This window comes from Cupressus sempervirens, chromosome 8 (assembly GCF_028749045.1).
Source record: "Cupressus sempervirens isolate cs-2001-9-10 chromosome 8, ASM2874904v1, whole genome shotgun sequence".
Classification (NCBI taxonomy): Eukaryota; Viridiplantae; Streptophyta; class Pinopsida; order Cupressales; family Cupressaceae; genus Cupressus; species Cupressus sempervirens.
The window spans coordinates 220,085,886-220,110,863 of NC_143125.1; the positions used below are offsets into that span (position 1 = coordinate 220,085,886).

At 35.4% G+C, this 24,978-nt stretch overlaps 1 protein-coding gene across 3 annotated transcripts in view; it reads left to right on the plus strand.

The window, feature by feature from the left end:
* LOC149542284 (P-loop containing nucleoside triphosphate hydrolases superfamily protein) overlaps positions 1-24,978 on the plus strand; it is a 243,515-nt gene that overhangs the window by 66,088 nt on the left and 152,449 nt on the right. For 2 of the 3 annotated variants that reach the window (XM_089797271.1, XM_089797273.1), the window contains exon 2: positions 5,265-5,369. The exons of the other annotated variant lie outside the window; for it this stretch is intronic. In XM_089797271.1, the coding sequence (XP_089653397.1) occupies positions 5,265-5,369 (105 nt within the window). The remainder of the gene's footprint in view (positions 1-5,264; positions 5,370-24,978) is intronic. 3 annotated transcript variants of the gene reach the window in all.

A 24,978-nucleotide genomic window follows, 5' to 3' on the forward strand; every position in this document is an offset into this window, starting at 1 on the left:
GGGGTGAGTTTGTGACATCTAATGATGCACCATAAAAATAGCGTTTGGACACGCTCAATGGAAGCCCAATCAGAAGTAAGAAGAGAAGGCCCCCAAACCACCTAGCCATAAAGAATAGTCTGTCTGACAAAGGAGTCCAAGAGGGACAACTTGGACGAAATATCTTGAAAATGATGCCTGAAACACCGCCTCTCAATCATGGCCAGAGATCCCATACCCTTACTAATCCTGAATTGAATAGCTGGTCTCAAATTGAAGTGGGGTCCCGAAAATTTAACACCAAGATATATGTATGAAGAAGTGATCTCGACCTCCTACCCCTAGAAAAATAAATGAAGATGAGAGGTCTTTGAGCATTTAAAAATCATCACCCAAGTCTTAGCCAGATTAACTACAAGCTGACGCTGGTCATAGAAAGAGGCCAAACCATCGAGGAGTCTTTGTAAATTGTCTGGAGAAGAGGCCAGGAGAACAGTATCATCTGCAAAAAGGAGAATGGATATCAACACATGATGCAAATAACAATTGTCACTGGGATGTGAAGATCTCGCTAGAAAATCCTCTAGCTCATCAATATACAATTCGAAAAGAGTAGGAGAAAGAAGGCAACCCTGCTTCACCCCAATGGTGCTCTGAATTGGATCAGAGAAACCCTCCAGATTCTTGAGCCTACCAATCACCTTCTTGTACAGTCTCATAATAGAAGTCAAAAGCATATCTGAGATCCCAATCTTATGAAGTCTTTGAAATAAGGCCATTCTAGGAATAGAATCAAAAGCTTTTACGGAAATCCACAAAACAGTAGTAGACTTTCTCAGAGTGATGCTTAGCCTCCTCAATAATAGCCCGTAGAGTGATGATATGATCCACAGTCTGATAGTACGAAAACCAGCTTGCCTTTTAGCTCAGTAACCTCTCCTATCCAGCTGTCCAGATAACATGGTGTTAAGAGCAGTAGTGTAAAGTTTGGCAAAGGTATGTCCGGTCATGATAGTCCTATAGTTACCTGGGTCCGAAACAGGTCCAGAGTTATGGATAGGATAAATCACATGCCTCGACCATGTCTTAGGAAATCCAATGCAAACAACTGTATTAAAGAGTGTAGGAAGATATGAACCAAGAACTGAAGCACCCAGTTTGAAGAGTTTTGTAATGGGCACCCCTGAATGTCCCAAAAAACTAAACCAAATTGCTGAAAGGAATTATGTCAAACAGTTTGCATTCAACCTCTTATTTCTCCGTTTAATGTTTTAAACCCCTTATAACTCCGGAAATCAAACGTTTATTTGTTTGTTGTGTTTTGTGCATGGAATTGGTATCATACAACATAAACAAGAAAGAAACTACAATAATATGCAAAGTGGAAATGAACTGCTGCTAATAAAATGTTATTTTCAGAAGTCATAAAACCAAATACATGGCAGATTTATCAACTCACTAATTACTTCAGCATTATTGACATAATACTCCAGCCCATGCTTTCGAACTTGTTGCTACAGTGCTTTGTCCTTCAATCAGTCCACTACCTTCGTAATATCATTCCCTCAAAGCGGCATAAGCGTCGGAAAAGTAGTGAAGAAGATATGAGCAAAATACCAAATCTGCCTGTAGCTGGAAATGCAACTAAATTGCCAGATAATGAAGCCGATAACAAAGAATTCCAAAGGCCAAACCCCAAGGGAATGACGTCTAGAATGTTACAAGAGAGGATAGACGTCCTCAAATGCCAAGAAGGGAGCTGCAACTCACACACCAATTTCTTCTCATATTCAACCTGTCTAATGAAGCCACAAATGCTTCCTTTTATTCTATTTCCAAGGGTCCGCTCAACTCATATGGGCAATGTGGGATAAAAGATGTGTAATATATAAAACATATATTAAAATACCCCTTATGTCTCCCTTGGGTACACATCCCCATAAAATAAATATTAAAGTAACACTTTAATATTTTACAATTAAATTAGATGTTACTTTAATAAAACTTCAAGCATTAAAATGTATTAGCAATCGAACTCCGAATAATGTGAGTGATAGCTCATCGGAAAGCTCTCATCGAGGAGTATCAAATCCAATCACCAAAATTGACCTGCACTGTGTCCTGCCGACTTACTAAAAATAGTAAGTATGCTTGAAACTGATTAAATCAACTTCGTTTTGGCCCAAACTGGAAATGACTAGGCCAAAACACTCCAGGATCCCATTAAACCCTTCGTTAGCCTTCGGGACCATGTAGAACAAGGCTAACGCACACACACTTGGTCAACTGCTAAAATGGGGACATTACAAGTTTGCCTAGAAGCCATCCTCATCCGCAACTCTACTACATCTCATGGATCTAATAGCCTCAAAGATACAAGAGGAAGTGAATGGATGACAGAAAGGAGGTGGAATGGAATGAAGGGAAGGCTGATCCGGAATATGATACAACAAAATGGTATGGGAAGTCAAGGATGGAGGACATGGGGGAAAACTGTGGGAAAAGGGTGTGCCAAAAACTCTGGGAATTCTGGATGAGCGTGGAGCAAAGTGATCTGCACTGAGAAGCAAAAGAACACTTCTTATGGCGAAGGAAATGGAGATAAGAAACACGCAGGTGGGCGAAGTCAGGAGAGTGAGTGTCAAAGGCAGAGCAAACAGATCAATGAAAAGCTTTACAATCATCATCAAACCATTTATTCATAGGACAAGCATTCTAGCGCTTAGATCTGAGAGGAGGGGGGCGGTGAGGAATGGATAGGAGAGTAGACACCCGTATAGCAGAAGCTAGTCAAACATGACCGAGACCGCCTGAGAGTCAGTAAAACTAATAGGTGTCAGGAGTCTCCTAAGATGATAGGAAAAAAGCTCACCATCACCCTTGCAAAAGCGAAATCTAGTATGAGTGTAGACACTATTTGACCGGATGGGAGAGGGCTGCAGAGAAGGCACTAAATGTGAAAAAGAACGGTTAGTAATGCTAAGGAGAGCATGGTCAGCAAAAGGGAGGCGAGATATGGTGAAATGATAAATGGAGGGAATGAATGAAGAAGAGGTGATGACATAGTCCACTATACTCGCACCACCACAGTGAGTCTAGCAGGTAAAAAGATGGGAGCTCAGGTAAAAGGATAACCCATTTAGAAGCAATAAACCAGAAGACTCACATAGCTAAAGGAGGTGACGACCATAGCAAGAAAGAGGACTAGAAGAATCATCTGAAGTACGTTGGACTCCCATATTGATCGGATCTAACTCAGAAGTATGGATTGAATTCGAGCCACGGTCACGTATAGGAGGCTGGAGGTCCTTGGTGCATGCGTTGAAGTCTTTGAGAATAATGCTATCGCCCATGGCTGTAAATTGTGAGATACTCTCCTGAAGGTCACCAAAAGGATCACCATTCTCCAAATCATTAATAACATAAGGAGAAGAGGTCGGTGGAAAATAGCAAACCGCGAGAAAGATGTCCTTCTGATGGTGATTACGATGCCCAATACGGACCCACATAAATCTGGCAAAGGCATTAGTGTGAACCATTGAAGTCAACCTAAAAATGTCATCTCTAATCAAACAAGCAACTCCACTTGACCCATGGACCCCACCAGAAGTACGAACCTGATCTCTACAAACTGACAACCACTGGTAACTCAGATACCCAGGAAGAGGGCACATGGGACTCTCATGAGTCTCAGTAACGGCCAAAATATCAACGTACCCCATTGCATCATGAAAGAGACGAGGGAATGACCATAAAGGTCCGTTACCATTCTAGCAGTTGACAAGAAGAGAAGGGAATATCCTCTTGTCAGACTGCTGCCGAAATCGTCATGCGGTGTTGGAGGTCGTCCTCTCAACCCACCCAGTAGGAGGAGAATCACAAATCAAACTCTAAGATTCCTAATGACAGCCCAATTTCCAACTCGCCTAGCCTCTGCCACAATTCCCTGTGCATGTTTCAGCTCTGTAACCTATGCCTTAGTGAGATCTTCATCAAAATAAATTTTAGAGGGGAGAGATAACGGTTTTCTCTTCGGTCTAAGTACCTGGAGCCTGTCAGCAAGGGAGAGAAATCTGATGAAGAGAGTATCATTGTTACCAAACCAACACTTGTCTAAAGTGATATTAGATATACCGAGTTGATCAGAGAGGAAAGAATGTCCAGCAACCATAGGATCTGCAGTGGGTGAGAGGCCTCGAACGCGCAAGTTGAGCTCACGTGCACGATGAACGCGCTCATCATCAATCTTTCCCTGCATTATCTTATCCAAACTCAGCCGAGGTGTAGTAGTATCGGTGCTGGTGCAGAGAGAGGCCCAAGATCTCACCTTCTATTCAGTTTCAGCAATCAGAGAGGAATGTATTGTAGCCATTTCAGTTTGTTGATCCTTGATTTTATCTAACCCTTAAAGTTGTTCAATAACAGATTGAACATTGGATTTTAAGCCTGCTGTTTCAGAGATAAAGGTGTCGGAAAATCATTTGAAACTCGTGGTGTTCAGTGTTGTAGACATTTTGACCTCTGAGATTTCAATTGTAAGTGCAGCAACCTGTTCTCTGATTGTGGTATTATCAGCTTCAAGCTTCGTAACCTGATCACATAATCACTGATAGGTCAGAGGCTGATGTTGTGGATGCTGTGGCGGGTCACAGTCACCTGTAGTCATTCCAGAAAAACCTCAAACCCCAAAAATCTCAATTAGAGGAGAGCCGTGAAAGAGATAACTGAGAGATAAAAATAATGTACAGCTAGTGAATATGAAAAAGACAGAATAAACTATAAGGCTAGTGCAGCTAGAGCTAGAAAATGTAACAAGTTGCAATGGGATAATATAGCAAGTAGAACTAGAAAATATGACTAGTGGGAGGATAAAGCAGGTTCAAATGGGGAATAAATCAAGAATAGAATAAAGCATTCCCGCCATCTATGAATTTGGGCTGATTTCATGATCAAGTCATTTTTCTGGATAGTATTTTCTATTCACACAGTATATACAATTGGCTATCTAAGATCTTCTCAAACTGAGAGTTGCTCACTTTTGAGCTTGGGTAGTTCAGCTTATTGATTACAAGCAGATTAGAGTTACGTTGCTTTTTTTTTTTTCAAATTTTCAGATCTGTGTTCCTTGGCATCACAGAAATTTATATACTGAATTTTATAAGCAATTTTGAGTTCCAGAATTTGACTGATTTCATTTCAGATAGCAGACTAAATTTTTTTTTGAGTTTCAAATTCAGATATTCCCCTAGATTCTGACTTACATATTCTTTTTACTCATGAGATAGATTCCGCTCTCATCTGCAAATGCTGATTTGCAAAGTATATTATCCCAAAAAAGGCATATAATTGTTCTGAACAAAAGGGATCTCACAAATTCTAATACAATTCAAGTAAGTTATTTCTCTTTTTCAAAGGTTATTTAAATGCTTAGTATTTTTCAGAATTGTATTGCAAAACTGTTTGCGTGTCTACATGTACTTTTGTTGATGGCAAGTTATCATTTCGTACTAGAGATCAATACTACTTGTTTGTTATAAAACATGTGTTTCTGGATATTGCTCAAGAGGGATATCAAATGCATTTGCAAAACTTCGTGCTATACTTGGGTTGTTGTCAATACAGAGGACCTTAAGCATAGTTCATTGACTACAATAATCTTTTTCAGAAATACAATGCCTCCCCAAGAAACTAGACACCGGAGGTGTGACCTTAGAAGAGTTATTTTAATCATCATGTGATTTTGAGTCTCTTTTTGTTCTTATTTTTGCTGGCAAGATTTGTTGGCCTAATGGTGAAGGCCTGTGTACTCTAAATTAGAGGTCTCAGTTTCAAACTTGGAGTGGGGTAGGCTTGTATACCTCATTTGAACAACATATAAGGTAAATGGAAAATAACCCCTTGTGGAATGCTTGCATAATGTGGCCCTCATGCATCAAATTGGGTCTTGCTTGACAGTGACCTAAACAAAAAATACCTCTTTACCTTTTTGCCACTTATAAAACAGTATTATTCTCCTCTTTCAAACTTGGAGAATGACAATTTCTTTCTTGATGAAAATAGATTTCTGATTGTCTACACTTGACTTCACTTTTAAGCATAGAATCTTAGTAAAATGGTTAAAGTATGTTCAGCTTTTGAAAGGTTCCAACATTTAGGGACTGAAATATTATAGTGAAGCCCGATTTTATTACGTTTAGTCAAATATTACATATGGGTGGCAATCCTATAGCTTTTTGTGACATTATAGACATTATAATGCATTCTATATGAAAATATTTTTCTTTTTCATAACTTAAAGGCCAATATAAAAAGTTTCTCATACTCAGGAAAGCAATCTAACCCATACTCTAGAGATTTGAACCAGCTGTATGTGGTTGTGTAAAGTATTTGTTCCACAAATCAGGATCCATGCTCAATAATTGAAGTGCTATTTTGTTTAAGATTCTATGGATACTGCTATTTTTGAAAAAATCTTCACAAGTATCATAATTTCAAAAATTTCAGTTTTTGAAATTATGGTGACAGTCAAAGGCTAAAAATCAAATGCCCCTCTTTCAATTTAAGAACATTCTTTGGGCAATCTTTTTGGAATTGGCATTTGACTTCCTTTGGGTTCAAGTTCAACAAATGTATTTTGTTCTATTCCTTGGGACTTAACATATTTCCCCGTAGGCTCTGGATAAATACCAATTCGAATTAATGTTGAGTTAGACTAATGTATGTTTAGATTAATGATTTCTCGGATTCTCTTGTAAACACCTTGATGAATCATTCTGAGTGTGTAGGGAAATTATTGATGAGGACAAGGCCAAATCTAGTAGAATGGTTATAACTTATTTTCTTTAATAGGAATTTCCTTGGTATTCAGTGAGAGTGCTAGCATGGTTTGACAACAAAAGATGTTAAGAAACTCTGTGTCAGTTGTTGGCTAAGTCACAAGGTTCAAATTTGAATTCGAATTCAGCAAGTATAAAATTTGAATGAAGTTCGACAAGAGTAAAAATTTGGAAAAAAATTCAAATTAAATTTGCCTTATATAATTTTAATTATTTTTAAATATATGCAATATATCCCATAAATTATCAAAATAGTTAAAATTGCTAGATAGTTGTGACAACTTAATAAGCTTGATGACACATTTATAAAGTATAAAACATAAGAAACATGTGAAAGCACAATAGCAAAGATGTGTTTTATTCGCAAAGTTACAATCAAAAGTCAAGACTTTGTAACTTCAAAAAAGCTCTAAGTCATCAAGAGCACTTGGCTTAGATGGTGTAGCATCATCATCGGTAGCACTATTCAATTCCCCATCAAAAAAGTTGGGCTCATTTGCGTTTGGTACTGCTATGTCTTCTAAAGCTCGTTTTTGTGAAGATGACTCATTTTTTGATTTGTTCATGAGCAATTTTCAATTGCTACGAACATAGACAAGATCTCCCAACTTTTTAGACAACAACTTGTTCCTTTTTTTGGAATGGATGTGGTCAAAGTGACTCCAATTTCTCTCACAAGCTGATGAACTTGCTCCTTGACTCAATATTTGAATGACAAATTACTGAAGTTTAGGAGTTTCTGTCCCATAGCTCATCCACCATCTATAACCAGGTACCTCATCTCGTGTCATATTATATTTGGCTGCTCCTATTCCAAACATCCCTTTTGCTTTCCTATATTTCCAATATTGTTCTCTAATTAGAGATGCAATTGATGGATCTGGTTCAAACCTACTAATGGCTACATAAAACCTTGCCATAATTTCTAAATCATCGCTTCAATCAATGTGAAATAGTTTAGGTTCCAAATAGCAAGCTGCTGCATGTAAAGGAGTGTGCATCATTATCCATCTGGAATCAACAGTCTCCCATATCTCTATGTACTTTGCTTCCACATTATTGAGTGCTTTTTGAATAGCCTCCTTGCAATGATCCATGCTTTCATAAAGCTTTCCAAGGCAAGGAGTGTCACCATCAACCATACAGAGCACATCAGCAATTTGCTTGCATTTATTTAAGACCTTTGCCCCACTTTTTCAAAAGCTGCTATTTAAAACAATTTGCTCTATGATCTTCCCCTTAGCACATTTCGAGAGTGTAGAATTTTCCCACTCATTGGAACAAATTATAGATCTCAAAGTTGCTTTCTCTTCAACCACTCTTTTCAAAGTGATAAAATGAAACAAATCTTGTATCACAAGGCCTCAACAACTCCCTCGATGCATGTTGTCTGTAAAGACTCAATGTGGATGATGATTTCGTATGAAATTTGCAACTACTCTTCCTCTATGAATTGCTTCATGTATCCAAGGAAATTTTGCCAAGTCATGAAGCAACAAATCTAAACAATGAGCTGCACATGGACTCCAATAAATTTGCGGGTATTTCTCTACAATCAGCTTCCCAACTTCCATACAATTTGCTGCACTATTAGTAACCACTTGAACTACATTTACAACTTCTACTTCAAGAATGGCTTCCTCTAATATTTGAAATATATATTCAGAAGTTTTTTTTTGATTCAGTGTCAATAACCTTCAAGAAGACAACCCCTTCAGGACAAGCCACTAAAACATTGATTAATGGCCTTTGACACATGTCTGACCATCCATCACTCAATACAGTGCAACCCGTTGCCTTCCAAGTGGCTTTGACCACATCAAATTTCCGAGTCATTCTATCTTTTGACCTCTCCAAGAGAGTTTTTCTCAAAGCCTCAGAAGAGGGAGGTATGTACCCTTTGCCAAACTCTGCAGCCTTTTGAAATGTAACATGAAAAAGCGGATTTCTAGCTACATTGAATGGAATTGCACTTGTGTAGAATAAATCAGCTAGTAAATCATCCACTTGTTTCTGAGATGGTTTCTGAAAGCTGTTCAATGTTCCACTCTCTTTTGATGCCTTTACAACTTGAGGTAGACATGAAGATGAAGGTATAGTAGATGTGAATCTAAAGACATCATCTTCAATTCTTTGTTTCTTTTGCGCCTTCTTTATCTTTTCACCAATAGAAGATGAATGCTTTTTTTCTGAAATAGCTCTAAGCTCTTGGGTTACACCTAGACGTGCAGTAACATCTCCACCTTTACCCACTGTAATACCAATCAAGTGATCCATGAAAGTTGTTGAACTTCTAGTAATAACTTTTGGACACAAGTTACACTGAGCTTTGTTAGCACCATTACGAGTCACATGTTCCATGCCTCCGAAGTTGATTTGTTGGGAGCCATAATACAATCTGCATAATTGAACAAAATGATATTTAGTATCTAAAACATCAATTATGTTAATTTAAATTTTAAAATAAAATAATGTCATATTATATAATATTATTAAAATTAACTTAGGCATGTTGAAGATTACAAATAGAATTTTTATAATCATATTATTTGAATTATATATTATATAATATATTATAATTTTTTCTTATTTATCAACTTATAATAAGAATTTATAAAATTTAGAGAAAATATTATTAGATATTTATAATGAGGATTTCATTTTTTAAAGATCAATTATTACTAAAATCTCAATTTAAAACTAGTTTTTTCTAAAAGTACATTATTGAACGTATTTATTTGAAAATGTATTTTAATAGAGTTCAATTTTAAAATATCTAGTGAAATAGTTTTTGAAAATTTAATATCCAATCAACGATTACTCTTAACATTAAGAAATTAATAATATATCAATATTTTAAAATATTTCATTTATACTTTAAAAGAAAAGTTTCATTCCACATTAACAATAAACTTAATCGATTGATTTAAAATTTAAATATATATTTAAGCATAATGAACTATTGCTCATAAGTCTTAAAGTAATATATTATACTTTCAAAATATTTTTTGTATACATATACTTAATAAATTTAATAAAAATTAAGATTGCATTTAATATTAATAAATAAAATTATAATATTTACATTATTACCTCACAACTAAAAAATAATATATCAATATTTTCAAAATACTTCATTTATACTTAGTAAATTTAATAAAAGAAAGACTTCATTTTAAATAGATGAATATAATATAGACATTAAAAATTAGAACTAAACACCTAAACCTAATAAACTTAAAACTTTACAATTAAAAATTAGAACTAAATAAACTGAATACTTTACAAATTAATAAAGTTAACAAAGGCAGACAGACGCGGGAGATGACGATGCAGGAAGTAGAAGGGCACGACAATCTGCAAGAGGAGTTGGCTATGAGTTCCTGTGTGCAATCCAAGTCATACGCAATCCAAATTGCACGCATAGATCTCTAATGGCGCACGAAGCGCAAAGCAGGAAGCTGCAAAAACCACCATTGAAGTTTGAAACCTTTACTTGAAACCTCCATTTTCAGAAATCTGTGCATTTAAGGGCTGAACAACAATATTTTATAGAGGAAAAATATTCAAAAACCCTTAACTTAGTTGCCACATGCAGAGAATAGCATTTTCTAATTGTTTATGGCTATAAAGAAAAATCACCATATTTTCTGGTCGTACAATAGGCGATTTTATTCAAATAATTTAGGAAATATTGATACTCAGCAATATCCGATTCTCATGCTTGAGATTCATCGAATACTGTGACTTAGGTTGTTGGGACCATAGTTGGAAAACTCCCAAAACCTCGCCAAGACTAGAAAAAAATTGGCCAATTTTTGGAAAAAATCTCAGCAAAAAACTTGGAATCTGAAAAAACTGCTTAAATCTAATTAGAAATGCTTTTTTTTTGCCAAAATTCAATCAAAAGATGCATCCAATGAGTCAATTAATGAGAACAGAAAAGAAACAAGTTGATTCTAGATATATTTAAACCCAGAGTGGGTACAAAATCATATTCTCACGAGGAATGTAGACAGCTAGAAGTCGGGAAGCCAAATCGTAAATATTTTTTTAAAACTAAAAGTAAATACATCATTACAATTTACAATTACATTTTCCTCTTCCCAACTCTACTAAAAACTATAGGATAGGTAGAAGCAGAGCTAGAGGGTCTAGCCCTAGAAACCTTTAATAGGCGTGATTGTGCCTCCTTGCTTGGTATCTCAGATGATTTGCGTGACTCGTCCTCCATCTTGGATGTAGCTCCTCTTGGCACTGGCAATAACTCCTCATCCTCCTTATCCTCCTCAATGTCATCCAAAGTGAAACCAAATCCACCCCCTTCCTCGTACATAGCTTGCCTCTTCAAATCAATGATGTCATCTTTCGTAAACAATTGAGGGTGGTCCAATGATGTCAAATCACTGTAAGGATCTATATTGTCCAAATCAATTGGACTAGTTGCTGCTTAATGTGCCTTTCTTATGCGCAACCAAAGATTATATTGCACAATTATAAATACATTGAGGCATTTTTGGGCTAACTTGTTTCTCTTCTTCATGTAGATGGTCTCAAATAAGCTCCAATTGGGCTCACAATTGGATGAGCTACAAGTCTGGCATAAGATTTTGAGGACAATTTTTTTGATATGGGGGGTATTTCCACCTCAACTTTGTTAGCAAGCATCTATAAAATAGAATATTGAGAAGTTATAAATCAAAGAGAAAAGAAAAAACATGATTTATCAATATCTCAATTACTTTTGACCTCTGTAAAGTCATACTAAGTTTATATCAGATTTTAGAATATGTTTGCAATTTCAGTATAATGCTGATTGATGAATGATTTTATTTGTAGGTTCAAACTTTTTGACAATGGATCTGATTTACTTCAGAATCTATGTAATTACTCTACCGTAACATAATCGAGATATTCTTGAAATTGTGATGCTTATGTTCCTTCAGATATGCTTTGCATTAATAGATTTCCATGCTTAGCAATATCGGGCAGATCAAACATATATATGTTTAAGGAAGGGTGTGGGAGTGAACGGGTATGTCTCTGAATAGAGACTTGACCATTCACTCTCACACCGGTCCGATGTTTGACTATCATACCCACTCGGTGATTAGTTTAGACATAGCAAAAGTCTAATCATATATCGATGACCGTAATGGTGTCAATTTAGTCAGCCTGATAATTATGCAAATCGATATAGGTCTAAACAAATAAGAATCAAAATATATCTTGATCATAATTGAAATACATATACAAACATTGGTCTTGATGTAGTGATCATCATATGTAGAATACGATTCAATTTGGATTATATGTGTGTGTGTGTGTGTGTGTGTGTGTATTAGTACGTAGATCATATATGTATATATCCATGTGTACTCTCATATCGTTGATCACAGATATTGTCTAACCGAAGCTACATAATTTAACACTCCCTGTTAGTTAGGGAAGACAAAGTATATATATATATAAGTTCTGCTTATTTTGAAAAGTGATATCACCTAACTTGTGATATGCTTAAGAACATCAAGTCTTATGATATTCTTTTCAGTTATGGTGTGTGCACAGACAACAAGTCTCATGATGTCAACCATAAGAGATCATGGTATATCCATAGATATTACATTTCATAATATCCACCATGATAAGTGAACATAATGATCTTCTACTGATATCACGTCACATGATATCTATCAATATGTCCTTTTAACTATCATGACTTGTCCATGAATATCAAGTCACATGATATTCATCATGATAGTAGTCTAATCATTATAAAGTCGTCACCATATAATGTTAGAGTCAACTTTTCATTGTAAAAGATCGTCACCTTTTAATAATGTACATAGGATAGGCCCATAAGTCACAGAGTCACACATATGACAAAAGAGTTTACACTTTAAACATCTTTATTTATATTAATACAAAATTTACAATTTTTGAGGCTCAATCTTATACACTCACATTTCAACCATACCAAGTTTCTTTCTAAAATAATCAACTTTCACCTTTGGAGGAGGCTTGGTGAGAATGTTAGCTATTTGATCACTTGTAAAAATATATTCCAATTGGATAGGTATTCTTTCCACCATGTCTCTTACGTAGTGGTAAGGGATTTCTATATGCTTTGATCTATCATGAAATACCGGATTCACGGATAACTTAATGCAACTTTGGTTATCATGGTGAATAATGGTAGGTTTCAAAGGCTCACAGAATAAACTCACAAGCAATTTTCGAAGTCACATTGCTTCTCTTGCATCCATTGTTGTTGCAATGTATTCTACCTTGGTTGAACTTTGAGTGACTGAATATTGCTTCTTGCAAATCCATGAGATCATAGTTGATCCTAAACTGAAACAACATTCTGATGTGCTTTTTTGGTCTTTTACACTTCCGACCCAATCAGAATCAATATATCCATGCAACTCCAAGCAGGTATTCTCAACTTTAAGTTCATACCCAATAGTGCCTTGAAGATATCTTAATATATGCTTCAAAGCAACAAGATGTACTTCTCGAGGTTCACACATACGCTTACTCAATGCATTCACAGTATAGCAGATATCCGGTTGAGTATTGATAAGGTACATCAGAGACCCAATTATGTTTGTATAAAGCGGGATCGATAAGTCTGGATTTAGCAGTTGCTTCCTTTAGTTTGTGTAAATTGGTTTTCGTAGGTGTTGACATAGGTCGATAGTTCCACATTCCAAATCATTTTAGAATATTGACTTTATACTTCTTTTGATTTAGAAAGGTGTTTCTTGACTTCTGACGAACTTCCAATCCAAGAAAGTAATGAAGAATCCTTAACTCCTTAATGTCAAATTCAGAAGTCAATTCTTTCTTACACTGATTGATGAGGTGGTCTTCTCGTAATCAGAAGGTCATCAACATAAAGAATTAGAATCAACATATCACCTTTAGTTACTTTAAAATAAAGATTTGGATCAACATCATTCTTGAAGAATCCAAGACTTCGTAGATATTTGTCAATCCTTTCATATCAGGCTCGTGGTGCTTGTTTGAGTCCATATAGAGCCTTTTTTAATTTACACACATAAGAAGCAACATCATGAGTCACAAACCCTTTAGGTTGCTACAAGTATACTTCTTCCTCAATAGTTCCATTTAGAAAAGCAATTTTCACATCCATTTGATGAATTTTCCAACCTTTGGTAGCTACAATGGCTATTACAACTTTGACTGAGGTATACCTAGCAACTGGTGCAAAATTTCTTCAAAGTCTATCCCTTCCTTGTGAGAGAATCCTCTAGCTACAAAATGGGCTTTATGTTTTTCAATGCTACCATCAGCAACGTACTTAACTTTGAAGAGCCATTTGGATGAAACATCAGATTTTTCTTTATGTCTAGGAATTATGTCCCAAACATTATTATTTAGTATTGTCTGATATTCTTCTATCATTGCATTGTTCCAAACTTGATGCTTGAGAGCTTCAGAAGCATTAGAAGGTTCAGAGTCTGGAATCTCACACATGAAGGCATTGTATGTTAATTTGCAAGGTCTTTTGCTTTCTCTCAATGTCCTTGTGGGTGCTGCAAATTCATCTCCTTTGTTATTTTTCTTGCCCAAAGTGGCCTCTTAGAATTATTGTTACGACTCTCTTCTTGAGTCTCTAGAAGGATCTCATTTTCGTTTGAATTCTCTTCAGGGTACTTCCTCTTAATCTCAGAAGTAGGAACCTCTTCTAGGGAACAGGGTGAATCATCCGTATCTAACTCATCTGGCATTTTGGCTCTTTCGAAAGTGATGTGTTCTTCAAAGATGACATCTCTGCTTAGTTCTATTTGTTTTTGTCTAGGTATGTAGATTCTGTAACCCTTTACTATTTCACTAAAACCAATAAGGATTCCTTTCCTTCCAGTAGGTTCTAATTTTATCCTTTTCTCCTTAGGTACATGAACATATACAGGACATCCAACTATCCTCAAATGGCTAATGTTAGGTTTCATACCTGAAAAGGCTTCTTCAGGAGTTTTGTTGTCCAGATGTGAGTGAGGACATTTGTTTTGAATATAGACTGCTGTATTAGATGCGTCAACCCAAAATGACATGCTCAAGTTTTGATCACATATCATAGCCTTAGCAGCTTCTGCAATAGTTCTATTTTTTTCTTTCAGCAACTCTATTATGTTGTGCATTGTAGGGAATTGTAAGCTCCCTCTTAATCCCAAAAAATTTGCAGAATTCTTTAAATATTTGTGAAGTGTATTCTTTCCCATTATCTATTCTTAGAACTTCAATTTTCTTTCTTGAAGAGTTTTTAGTGATAGTTTTGAATTCTTTAAATTTTGTAAGGATCTCTTCAGATTCTTTGCACTTAAGGAAGTATATCATGTCTTCCTTAAACTTTGTAAGAATCTCTTCAAATTCTTTGCACTTAAAGAAGTATATCCATGTCTTTCTTGAAAAATCATTTACAAATATCACATAGTACAAAAAACTTCCTAAGGATGGTGTTGACATGGGTCCACATAGGTCAGAGTGTATTAGTTCTAACACATCTTTAGTTTTGCTCAAACTATAATTAAATGATTTTTTTGTGTTTTTTCCCAAGGCACAACCTTTACAAGATTCATTTTGAATTTGACTTAATTTGGGCATTCCAGTTACCAACTTCCCCATAGATGTTAGGGCACGAAAGTTGATATGACCTAATCTTCGATGCTAGATTTCATTTGAATTTGAGGTCTCATGAATAAGTGCATGATTTGCCTTAGTACAAAGTTCATATAACAGTCCTTGTCTTACTCCTATAGTTTGAGCCTTGTTTATAGTTGAATTCTTTGCCCATGCTAGTACTTTACCTTCCATGAATGTAACTCTATAACCATCATCTTCAAGTGCTGATATGGATATTAAATTCTTTTTAATACCTGTTACATATAGAACTCCAAAAAGATGAATAGATTTTCCTGATTTTAATTTGATGGTGAAGGTCCCAATTCCTTTTACAAAATATGCAGAATCATCCCCAATTGTAACTTCATCTATTTTTATTTGCATGCTTTATAGATTATCTTGATATCCAGTGATGTGTCTTGAAGATCCATTGTCAACTATCCAAGTGTTGGACTTGGTTGATATTTGACTACACAAGGTTGAGTAGAAGGCATACTTCTCAGGATCTTGATCTTCAATTGATTTATTAGTTTTGGCAAATGATGCTTGAAGTTTTGATCGATGAGGACAATTTAATGCATAATGTCCATATTGATCACATCTGAAACATTGAATTTTAGGTAAGTCTTTCTTCTGTTTTGAAGATCCTTTTCCATGAAAGTTTCTTTTCCTTTTGAAGTTCTTCTTCTTACCCTTCTTATGAGAGTTGGTGTTAAGAACATGAATGTCTTCATCTGTAGTCTTTTGTTTTCCTTTAGTCATTAGTCTCAACTCTTCTTGAAGATAATCAAATCTTAATCGATCTAATTTTGGAAGTTTAGACCTTGCACTTATACCCTATACAAATGACTCCCAAGAATTTGGTAGTCCGCCTAATGCTATTAGGGATAACTCTTGATTGTGAATCTCGTAATTGACCGAAGATAATTGATCTCTCAATTCAGTGATTTTCATGAAGAAGGCATTTACTGATTCTCCTTTATTCATGCTATATTATTCATTTGTCTTTTAAGAGCAAGTTTTCTGCCAATGTTATTTACTATAACTGCGTTTTCAAGGGCTTTAAACATGCGATATGTTGTTACATGTTTTGCCACAATAGGTACTATATGATCTCGAACAAAATTTACTATTATTTTCATGGCTTTCTCATTATTCTCAATCCATAGAGTTTTCTCTGGATCATCTTTTGGTTCTTCCTTTTCTTCTTTTACGAAAGATTCTAATCTGTTCTCTTTTAGTAGCATCATTATTCGAAGTTGTTAGCACTTGTAAGATGGTGTTCGAATTAACATGTTTGTCATTTTGGAAGAATAAAAGAGACTGCAACACAAGGTGGAAATCTGATCCCTTAATAAGATCTTTCCTTAACCTGCTTTGATACCATGTAAAGTTATACTAAGTTTATATCAGATTTCAGAATATGTTTGCAATTTCAGTATAATGCTGACTAATTAACGATTTTATTTGCAGGTTCCTATGTATTTACTCTACAGTAACATAATAGAGATATTCTTGAAATTGTGATGCTTATGTTCCTTCAGATATGCTTTGCATTAATAGATTTCCGTGCTTAGCAAAATTGGGCAGATCAAACATATATATGTGTAAGGAAGGGTGTGGGAGTGAATGGGCATGTCTCCAGATGGAGACAATCCCAGTCACTCTCATATCCATCCGGTGTTTGACTATCATACTTGCTTGGTGATTAGTTTAGACATAACAAAAGTCCAATAATATATCGATGACCATAATGGTATCGATTCAATCACAGCCTGATAATTATGTAGATCAATATAGGTCTAAACAAATAAGGATCAGAATATATCTCGATCATAACTGAAATACATATATGAACATCGGTCTTGATATAGTGATCATCATATGTAGAATACAATTCAATTTGGATTATATATATATATATATATATATATCAGTTCGTAGATCATACACACACACACATGTATAATCTCATATTACTAATCACAATATTGTCTCACCGAATTTACATACTTTGACAAACTCAAAATCCAAATGGGAAATGTTTTACTTGGGGTTGGAGTGCCTCTTTCTCTCTTTGCCATCTCTAAAGAGAATAAATTACCCATTGCTTCCACATAACTTTGTTGTTTGGCCACAACAGGGTCCCTCTTCACAACATCAAGTATCATCCTCTGAATGTATATAGTAAAACTGTCCATGGCCTCTCCATTAGGATCTGAATAAGAATCATCAAACTTGAAATAAGGGTTAAGGTAGTCTCTTGCTACATGAATGAGTTGGTGGAGCTAATTGTTCCACCTCCTATAATAATCTCCTAAATGGGGATCAAATTTGAGTCTATCCCCTTGTGATATTTTATACTCTTTGGACACCTACAATTGAAAATTACAAATTACAATAAGAGTAATTAATGAATTTAGAAAGTTACATATTAATAATGGGAGACTTGAATCAAGAATAACAAAAAATTCAACTTTTGAAGGAACCATCACAATCTTTGTAACCCTTTGTGCAAAATGGTTTTTGAAGACTATGGTTGCAATAGCCTGTCCTTCAACCTTTGAATAACGTGAGTCTAGTCATGATTGACTTACAAACATTTGTTTCAAAGAAGCCAATGCACCGATAATGCTTTGCAATGTCAAGAATATTGTTGCAAGTCTTGTAACATTGGATCTCACCACATCTTTTTCCATGAGGGGCTCTATCATCAAATGTAGAACCTAGGGGTGATCCGCTCGTATCTTCCACAATTGGAGTCACCCAATCAAGTTTTCCTATATCCTCCAAAAGAAGGTCAAGGACGTGTGCTATACAAGGTGTCCAAAAAAGAGGGGTGCCTTTCTTGGAGGATTCTACCTGCTGCCACTTATGCTATTGCATTATCTGTGATATTTTGTACCACATTCTATATTTCCACCTCCATGACAATGTTGTCCAACATTAATGCCAATGTTTCTACATTTTTCACCTTATTGGAGACAAACAACCGAATAATTAATTATGATGCAGTTTTTACCATTTGTCCACCCATCAAAAAGAATGTGCAACCAAAATTTTTCACTCCTTTTTTTGCTCCACTTCTTTTGGCTTATCAACTGCATTATGAGCAACCTATAAGAACAAAGTGAAATTAGGTATTGGTACACAAATTTGATGTAATAAGTAAGAAAAATAACTAAAATTTATAAATGAAATCAAATGGACTATTTACCAACCCCCCACCAAAATCCTTGTGGGAAGGGGTCTTGTACCCTTTTCCAAAAATAGTCATTGTGGTCACCAAATTGAGCCAATAACTCTCTACCACATTCAATGGGATGTTGTTGAAGTACCATAAATCAACACATGCAATGTTTATTTTCTCATGTGCTTCCTTATTCCATTCAGTGGCCTCTAATGATGATTGTGCTCTAGGTGTGTTCTTGGGCACAAAATAACTCTCTATAGACTATGTCCCTAATGGTTATGAAGCAACAAACACTCTATTAGAGGAAGCGGAAGTGGTAAAAGAGGGGTGCTCATTTCACTAATACATAGGCCACAACGAGAGCCCGCTATGCTCTGGAGTGCTACTGTCCTTCAATGTTAGTTGAAGCACCTTGAGATTTAGCTATGATTGCACTATAGCTAATCTTGCCCTCTCCCTTCGCAATTTTTTCTCTTCTCCAGCTGCAAGTATGGCATTAACAAATCTGTTCTCTCTTCTGTAGTTTCATCACAGTTTTTAGTATAATGCTTGTCAATGTTTGCAAGGTGGTATTTGAGGTGGTTTATGTCTCTATGAATTAGTTCATCATATTTTATGCAAATCACTGCCCCATACTCCAGTCCTTCATAGGCTTAACTCCTTGTCTTATCTCTATCACCTTTAGGATGGGTGCCTATAAATCTAGATTCACATGGTTCTAGTGGCCAATCATTCTCTAAATCTGTCATGCTGAACAAATGGTCAACTAGTAACCTACACGTAGAAAGTGAAGACAATTAATATTTTAGTTAAACAGTTAAGCAAACTATCTAAGTTAATTTCAATATAATTAGACATCATTCTAACTTAAAGATAATTTGAAAATATTACTATAGTTTGAGTTTAAAAAAAAAAAATAACTAGATATTCTTTAAAATAACAATGAAAGATCTAACAAAGCTTGTCAAAATTAGTGTTAAATCTTGTTCTAACGATTCAAAATAATTTCAAACAATGTAAAAATGATTTTGTATTCAACTAGATACAACAAAAACTAAATGGAATATTAAAAAATACATAAAAACAAAATAAAAAGTTCTACCTAGGAATGTGATTTCTCTTCGTTAAGCACTTGAAATCTACTCAAATCTGCTTCTAATTGATTGCAATCAGCTACATGTTAATGTTATGCCCAGAAGAAATGATAAACAACAATAAACAAAAGTAGAATAAAAAATAGGCACATACAGACCCAACTTATCCTAGGAAAACCCTTCAACTTGAAGGAAAAACCCAATCACACTAGAAAAATATGTCTTTTATTAATATAATAAATGTTGAAGTACAATGCTCTCATTTGAATACCATATATTATCACACAAAGCAATCATATATAAATATTGAATTGTAAGAATCTTCATATCTCAACCGAAGGTCTCTTTACTTACCAAATACAAGTCTAATCGTATATCGAAATGCATGACGCATGCCTTTTCATATAATAAAATGACAAATATTTAGAGTGAGACACCTAGCACACATTTAATGCCACATTGTGCGTACTTGATTATAAGAAAGAATATGATGGAAATATAACCATAAATATCTTCTCCAGATGTTGACGTAACATGGAGGTATTATCTAAATTTCAACATGTAGCAATATCAGAGATAATGATCTCTATCGCAGCTATAATCTTCAATACTCCCTCTTAGCAAGAGAGAGATCTTTAATATGGCAGACACACATATCTGGGACAAGAAATGTCAATAACAAATTCTCATCAAAGATTTTCTCAGAAAAACATCATAACTCTATTCACCATAGCTACTTCTAAAGGCTGAACCATAAAAACATAAGATTAAAATCATGGAGTCACACACATGACTTCCACTATGCCTACTCATAGAGGGTGCATCCACCATGCCTATTCGTACAGGGTGGAACAAAGACTTTCACCTCAGACTCCTCCCAGAGAAGAATGCATTTTCACCATGCATACTTGTAGATTGTGGATCCACCATACCTACTCGTAGAGGGTGGAACAAGGGATTTCACCTCGAGCTTCTATCACAGAGAAGGACTCATTAGCAACATATATAAGAATGACTGAAATTATTTTTCAATAGAGATTCCCTCTCAGCAGGAGTGGCATTGACTATTTTTGATTACCACGATAAGAGAGCTGATTCCAAGTTGACCAAACAAGGAGCTTTGGCAGTTACATGACCACATAAGCTGGCAAAGAATTATACATCTCGTCATTTAACCTCCCTCCGAAACTGAATAATCTCCCTTTGAATATCATTTCCTGAATATGATCTTCCTCTTTTAATGAAGATGTGTATCATCAATTCAGTCCCATGATTGCAAGCACCATTCTCATGTCCATTTCTACATTCTGCATGGCTTTTGCATAGAATCTCACATCATCTCATTGTTTCCAGCAAACAAGAGAGATTAATAACAACTCATAAAATCAACCTATCATAAAGAGAAATACAGAGATAAATGCTAATAGTATACACTAATCAATACTCAAGATATAATCATAAAATATTTATCTCCAATCTCAGCACACACACACACACAAATATGAATTAATACACAATGATCTCTTTTAACAAAATTGAATTATAAATGCAGACCAGCATTCATATCATAGAACTTGCTAAATAGAATGCAGCCATATCAACCAAATCTCCAAGTTCAATCTTTGACAGAGTCATTGAAGCCATCTGGGATAACCTGGTTTAGCAATCATAGACTCTTGCATGATGTCAAGTCAGGATACTCATGATACATATAATTTATGTTTTGAGAATCAGAAAACTAATAAAACTTTTTGCTATAAGAAACACACTCGATACTGAAAATATAAATGCTCCTAAATTCTCTTACACTCTAATTAAATAAAATATTAAATCAAACATGGGTTACCAACAAGATTTATTATTACACTTAGTCGGGTTCTACAACAAGGTAATAAGTGCCACTAACCCTAATAATCCATAATTAAACACATTGGAACAGACATGCCCATTTCTGTAAGATACTATCAGCCACTCACATCTACTGCTAGACATCATAATTGAATTTTGTAACAAGCTATTTTCCCATACCCAAATCTAAACTATATTATAGTCCAACATTCATAACAAAATGACAATTGATGGTTATAACAACTAGTTCATATGAAAGAGATAAAATAACTAACTAATCCAGTTATTGCATTTCACATTCAAGAGTCTAATTGTAATATACCATTTTCCTAAGCCAATAGAAGAATCATATTCTAATGTAAATCTGAATTTCATAATAGAATGACAAAGGGGTAGTTATATTCGTTACTTACGTAAAATGGAAAAATTAAGAACTGATGTCATTGTACAAGATTAAGGAAAACAGAATTTAATAATGACCTATTGTAGTTCGTATGAAAGGAAACTACTCTAACTTCCATATCTAACTTCTGCCATTTACATTCATTAGAAATCTCATAACTATATATATATATATATATAAAACACTAAATTAAGATAAAGAAATGTTTGAAAGGAACAAGTGTCATACATGTAGCAAATATTTGTTGCTGTGTTGTGCAAACCTTGACTTATGGTAAGGAGGAGAAGAATTGGTATGGGCTTAACCTCCCAATTGCGAACCTTAACTTGTCCCCACACAATCTCATTCGAGAAAGGCCCTCCCTATCCCGGGGTTATGCTTGGGGCACCATGGTCCTGCCACCTGAGCATTTTGGTGTTAGAGTGTTGACTAAGCAACAAACAAGGCAATGGATATCCTCCATTAACCTCTCCTTTGTCAGCTAGCACTCTGACCTCTAGTGATCTCTTGTGACAAGCATACCACTAACCAACCTTGGCCAAGGATTTCAGTGGGCTACCAACGTGCCCGATCACCCACTGCTCAACTTGACAACAAGAATTTAATATGGACAACCATGTGCTGACTCAATATATGTAGTTTAATCATTTAATTACTTTATTTTTTTGACATCCATTTGTTCTTACAGGGATGCTTCTCCTCCCCACCCATTAATGCTTGACCATTCCAATCTTGGGTGTATCCTAGGAGATTTCAAGTCATGTACAATGCAAGAATCAATTTTAGCAGTTCAGATTTATTTCCATCCGAGTTGTTCTTATCTTAGTGGTATATGCTCAATATCACTGTATAAGTCAGATCGGTGTTCATGTAATGTAGTATGTCGGTGCTTGCTTAAAACATTCACGCATCATTATGCCATTTGAAAAAAATAATGTTCGATGAAACATATATAGTGATGACAAGTTATTTCATTATAATTGTGGGTTTGTATTACCGACAACACCCGATAAATATGGTATCAAGGAGATTCAAAATTTCATAACAGTTCCATAGACAACATTCTATAGCTTTTATTTGCTACTATTGTTGCTTCAAACATTATCGAGGATGATCATTGTCAAAACAAAAAACTATTTTACACGATTGTTTGCAACATTCGAATCAAATATGAACATAGAATATATAGCAATTAAACGTGACTAATGGTTGCATGACCTATAGCTGGTTTGATGCACTGCCTAGTGCGGCTCGAGGCCAATTAGCTTCAATGCAATGAAGCGCTAACTGGAAACTGTTGGCAACAAAGTTGGTGGGATTTGCAGTGTTTGATAATCGCTCAATGACGCAAGGATTCATAATATGCTATCTACTAGAGTTGGAAATCGACTTGAGGCAAAGAGAGAATTCTTGAAAAGAAAATACAAGCTCAGAGCAATGCGAGTAGAAAAAGGAATGCTTCTCAGGCAGCGGGAAGAGTATTAAATAAAACACCCGCATGCTAGCTCTGTTACAGGAAAGAGTGGCGGTGCATGGCCATCCATCGGTCACAAGGAACTCCACCAGGTTAAAGTTTTAAAAGAATATAAGCCAATATGATGGTGGATGTAACAAACGGATTTTCATAACAAAATAAAGGTGATTCCAAAAAAATATGTTAACTTTGGGAGTCATACCTTTAAACCAAGCTTTAGCCCAGCAAGGCTCTTGATACTCATCAAAAGCATTGTTGATGTCAGTTTTGTACCACTACATAACATATAGCAATTGAATAATTGATATGGAATATCAAACACTCAATTCCTCTCTTGAAAAGATAATACTCATGAGGACATGAGAAAAACTCCAATGTTCCTTACACGTGGATACTAACTCAGTTATACTAATGTGATTTGCTGGTTAATCATGTAGGCGGCCTTACGTTGTTCATTCAAGAATTGTCGGACTCTCGTTGTGATGGTGATGAATTTAGCTTTGTAAAATATATGAGCGCCAAATGATGTTGTTGGTAGTGATGACGGGGGTGTGTCTGCCAATGGTGTTTCTCCTTTTCTAACTTTCTAAGAATGAACTCCATTTACTAAACTACTTGTTGCTTTACTCCTACTCCTATGAATGGAAAGGTTAGCAAATGGACGGGGATTGAATCTGATGAAAGCTTACCAGTGGCTCTACCTCCATAGATGCAATGATTAAAGGGAAAAAGACTAGATTACCACGCAAGGCTTCCTAATAAGCTGCTAGGATGCTAGTGGCCTAGTTATAGATCCCTATCAAACATCCACTAATATCACCATGCAACTATCCATCTACTCTTTCTCCTAACAACTTTCTTGAAATGAAATCTACCATAACAACTTCAAAGAATCTAACTTTAACTATTGGAAGTAGAAACCATGCAATAACACCAAGTGTTCTTAATCACCATGCAAGTCACAACAATGATAAAGAGAAGCAATTTTGGTATTATTTTAAGCAACAATTTTCTTCAACCCTTTACAAATGCGGGCAAATGGCCTTATATAGGGGCCAAAATTACAACCAACGGTAGAGATTAAGAGGCAAAATCAACGATCCAGATTAAATCCTAAAAACCCTAATTAGGGTTGCCACCCCATCGGCCCTCATCAATGGACTAATAAAAGAAAGGAAAAGTGGCAACCAATGAGAAGGCACCAAAATGGTAGCCAATTACAATCAGACACCTATCCTACCCAAGAAGGAGAAATTACCACTTGGGCTTACATCAAATGATCTTCTAATATAATTCTACCCTTTTCTTTCAACTTTTTAGCCAAGGCAACGAACTTAGCTAGCCTGTCGTTGACTTCATTCATGGGAGGGCAAAGCATGTGCTTCATCTTGAGCTCAGCTGAATTCATCATGTTGCTTGTTGCTTGCAGTGTCTTCTCATGATCCTTCTCATACTCTTTCGCATATCCAATTAAGGCATTGAGAGAGGCAAGGGTGCTCAAA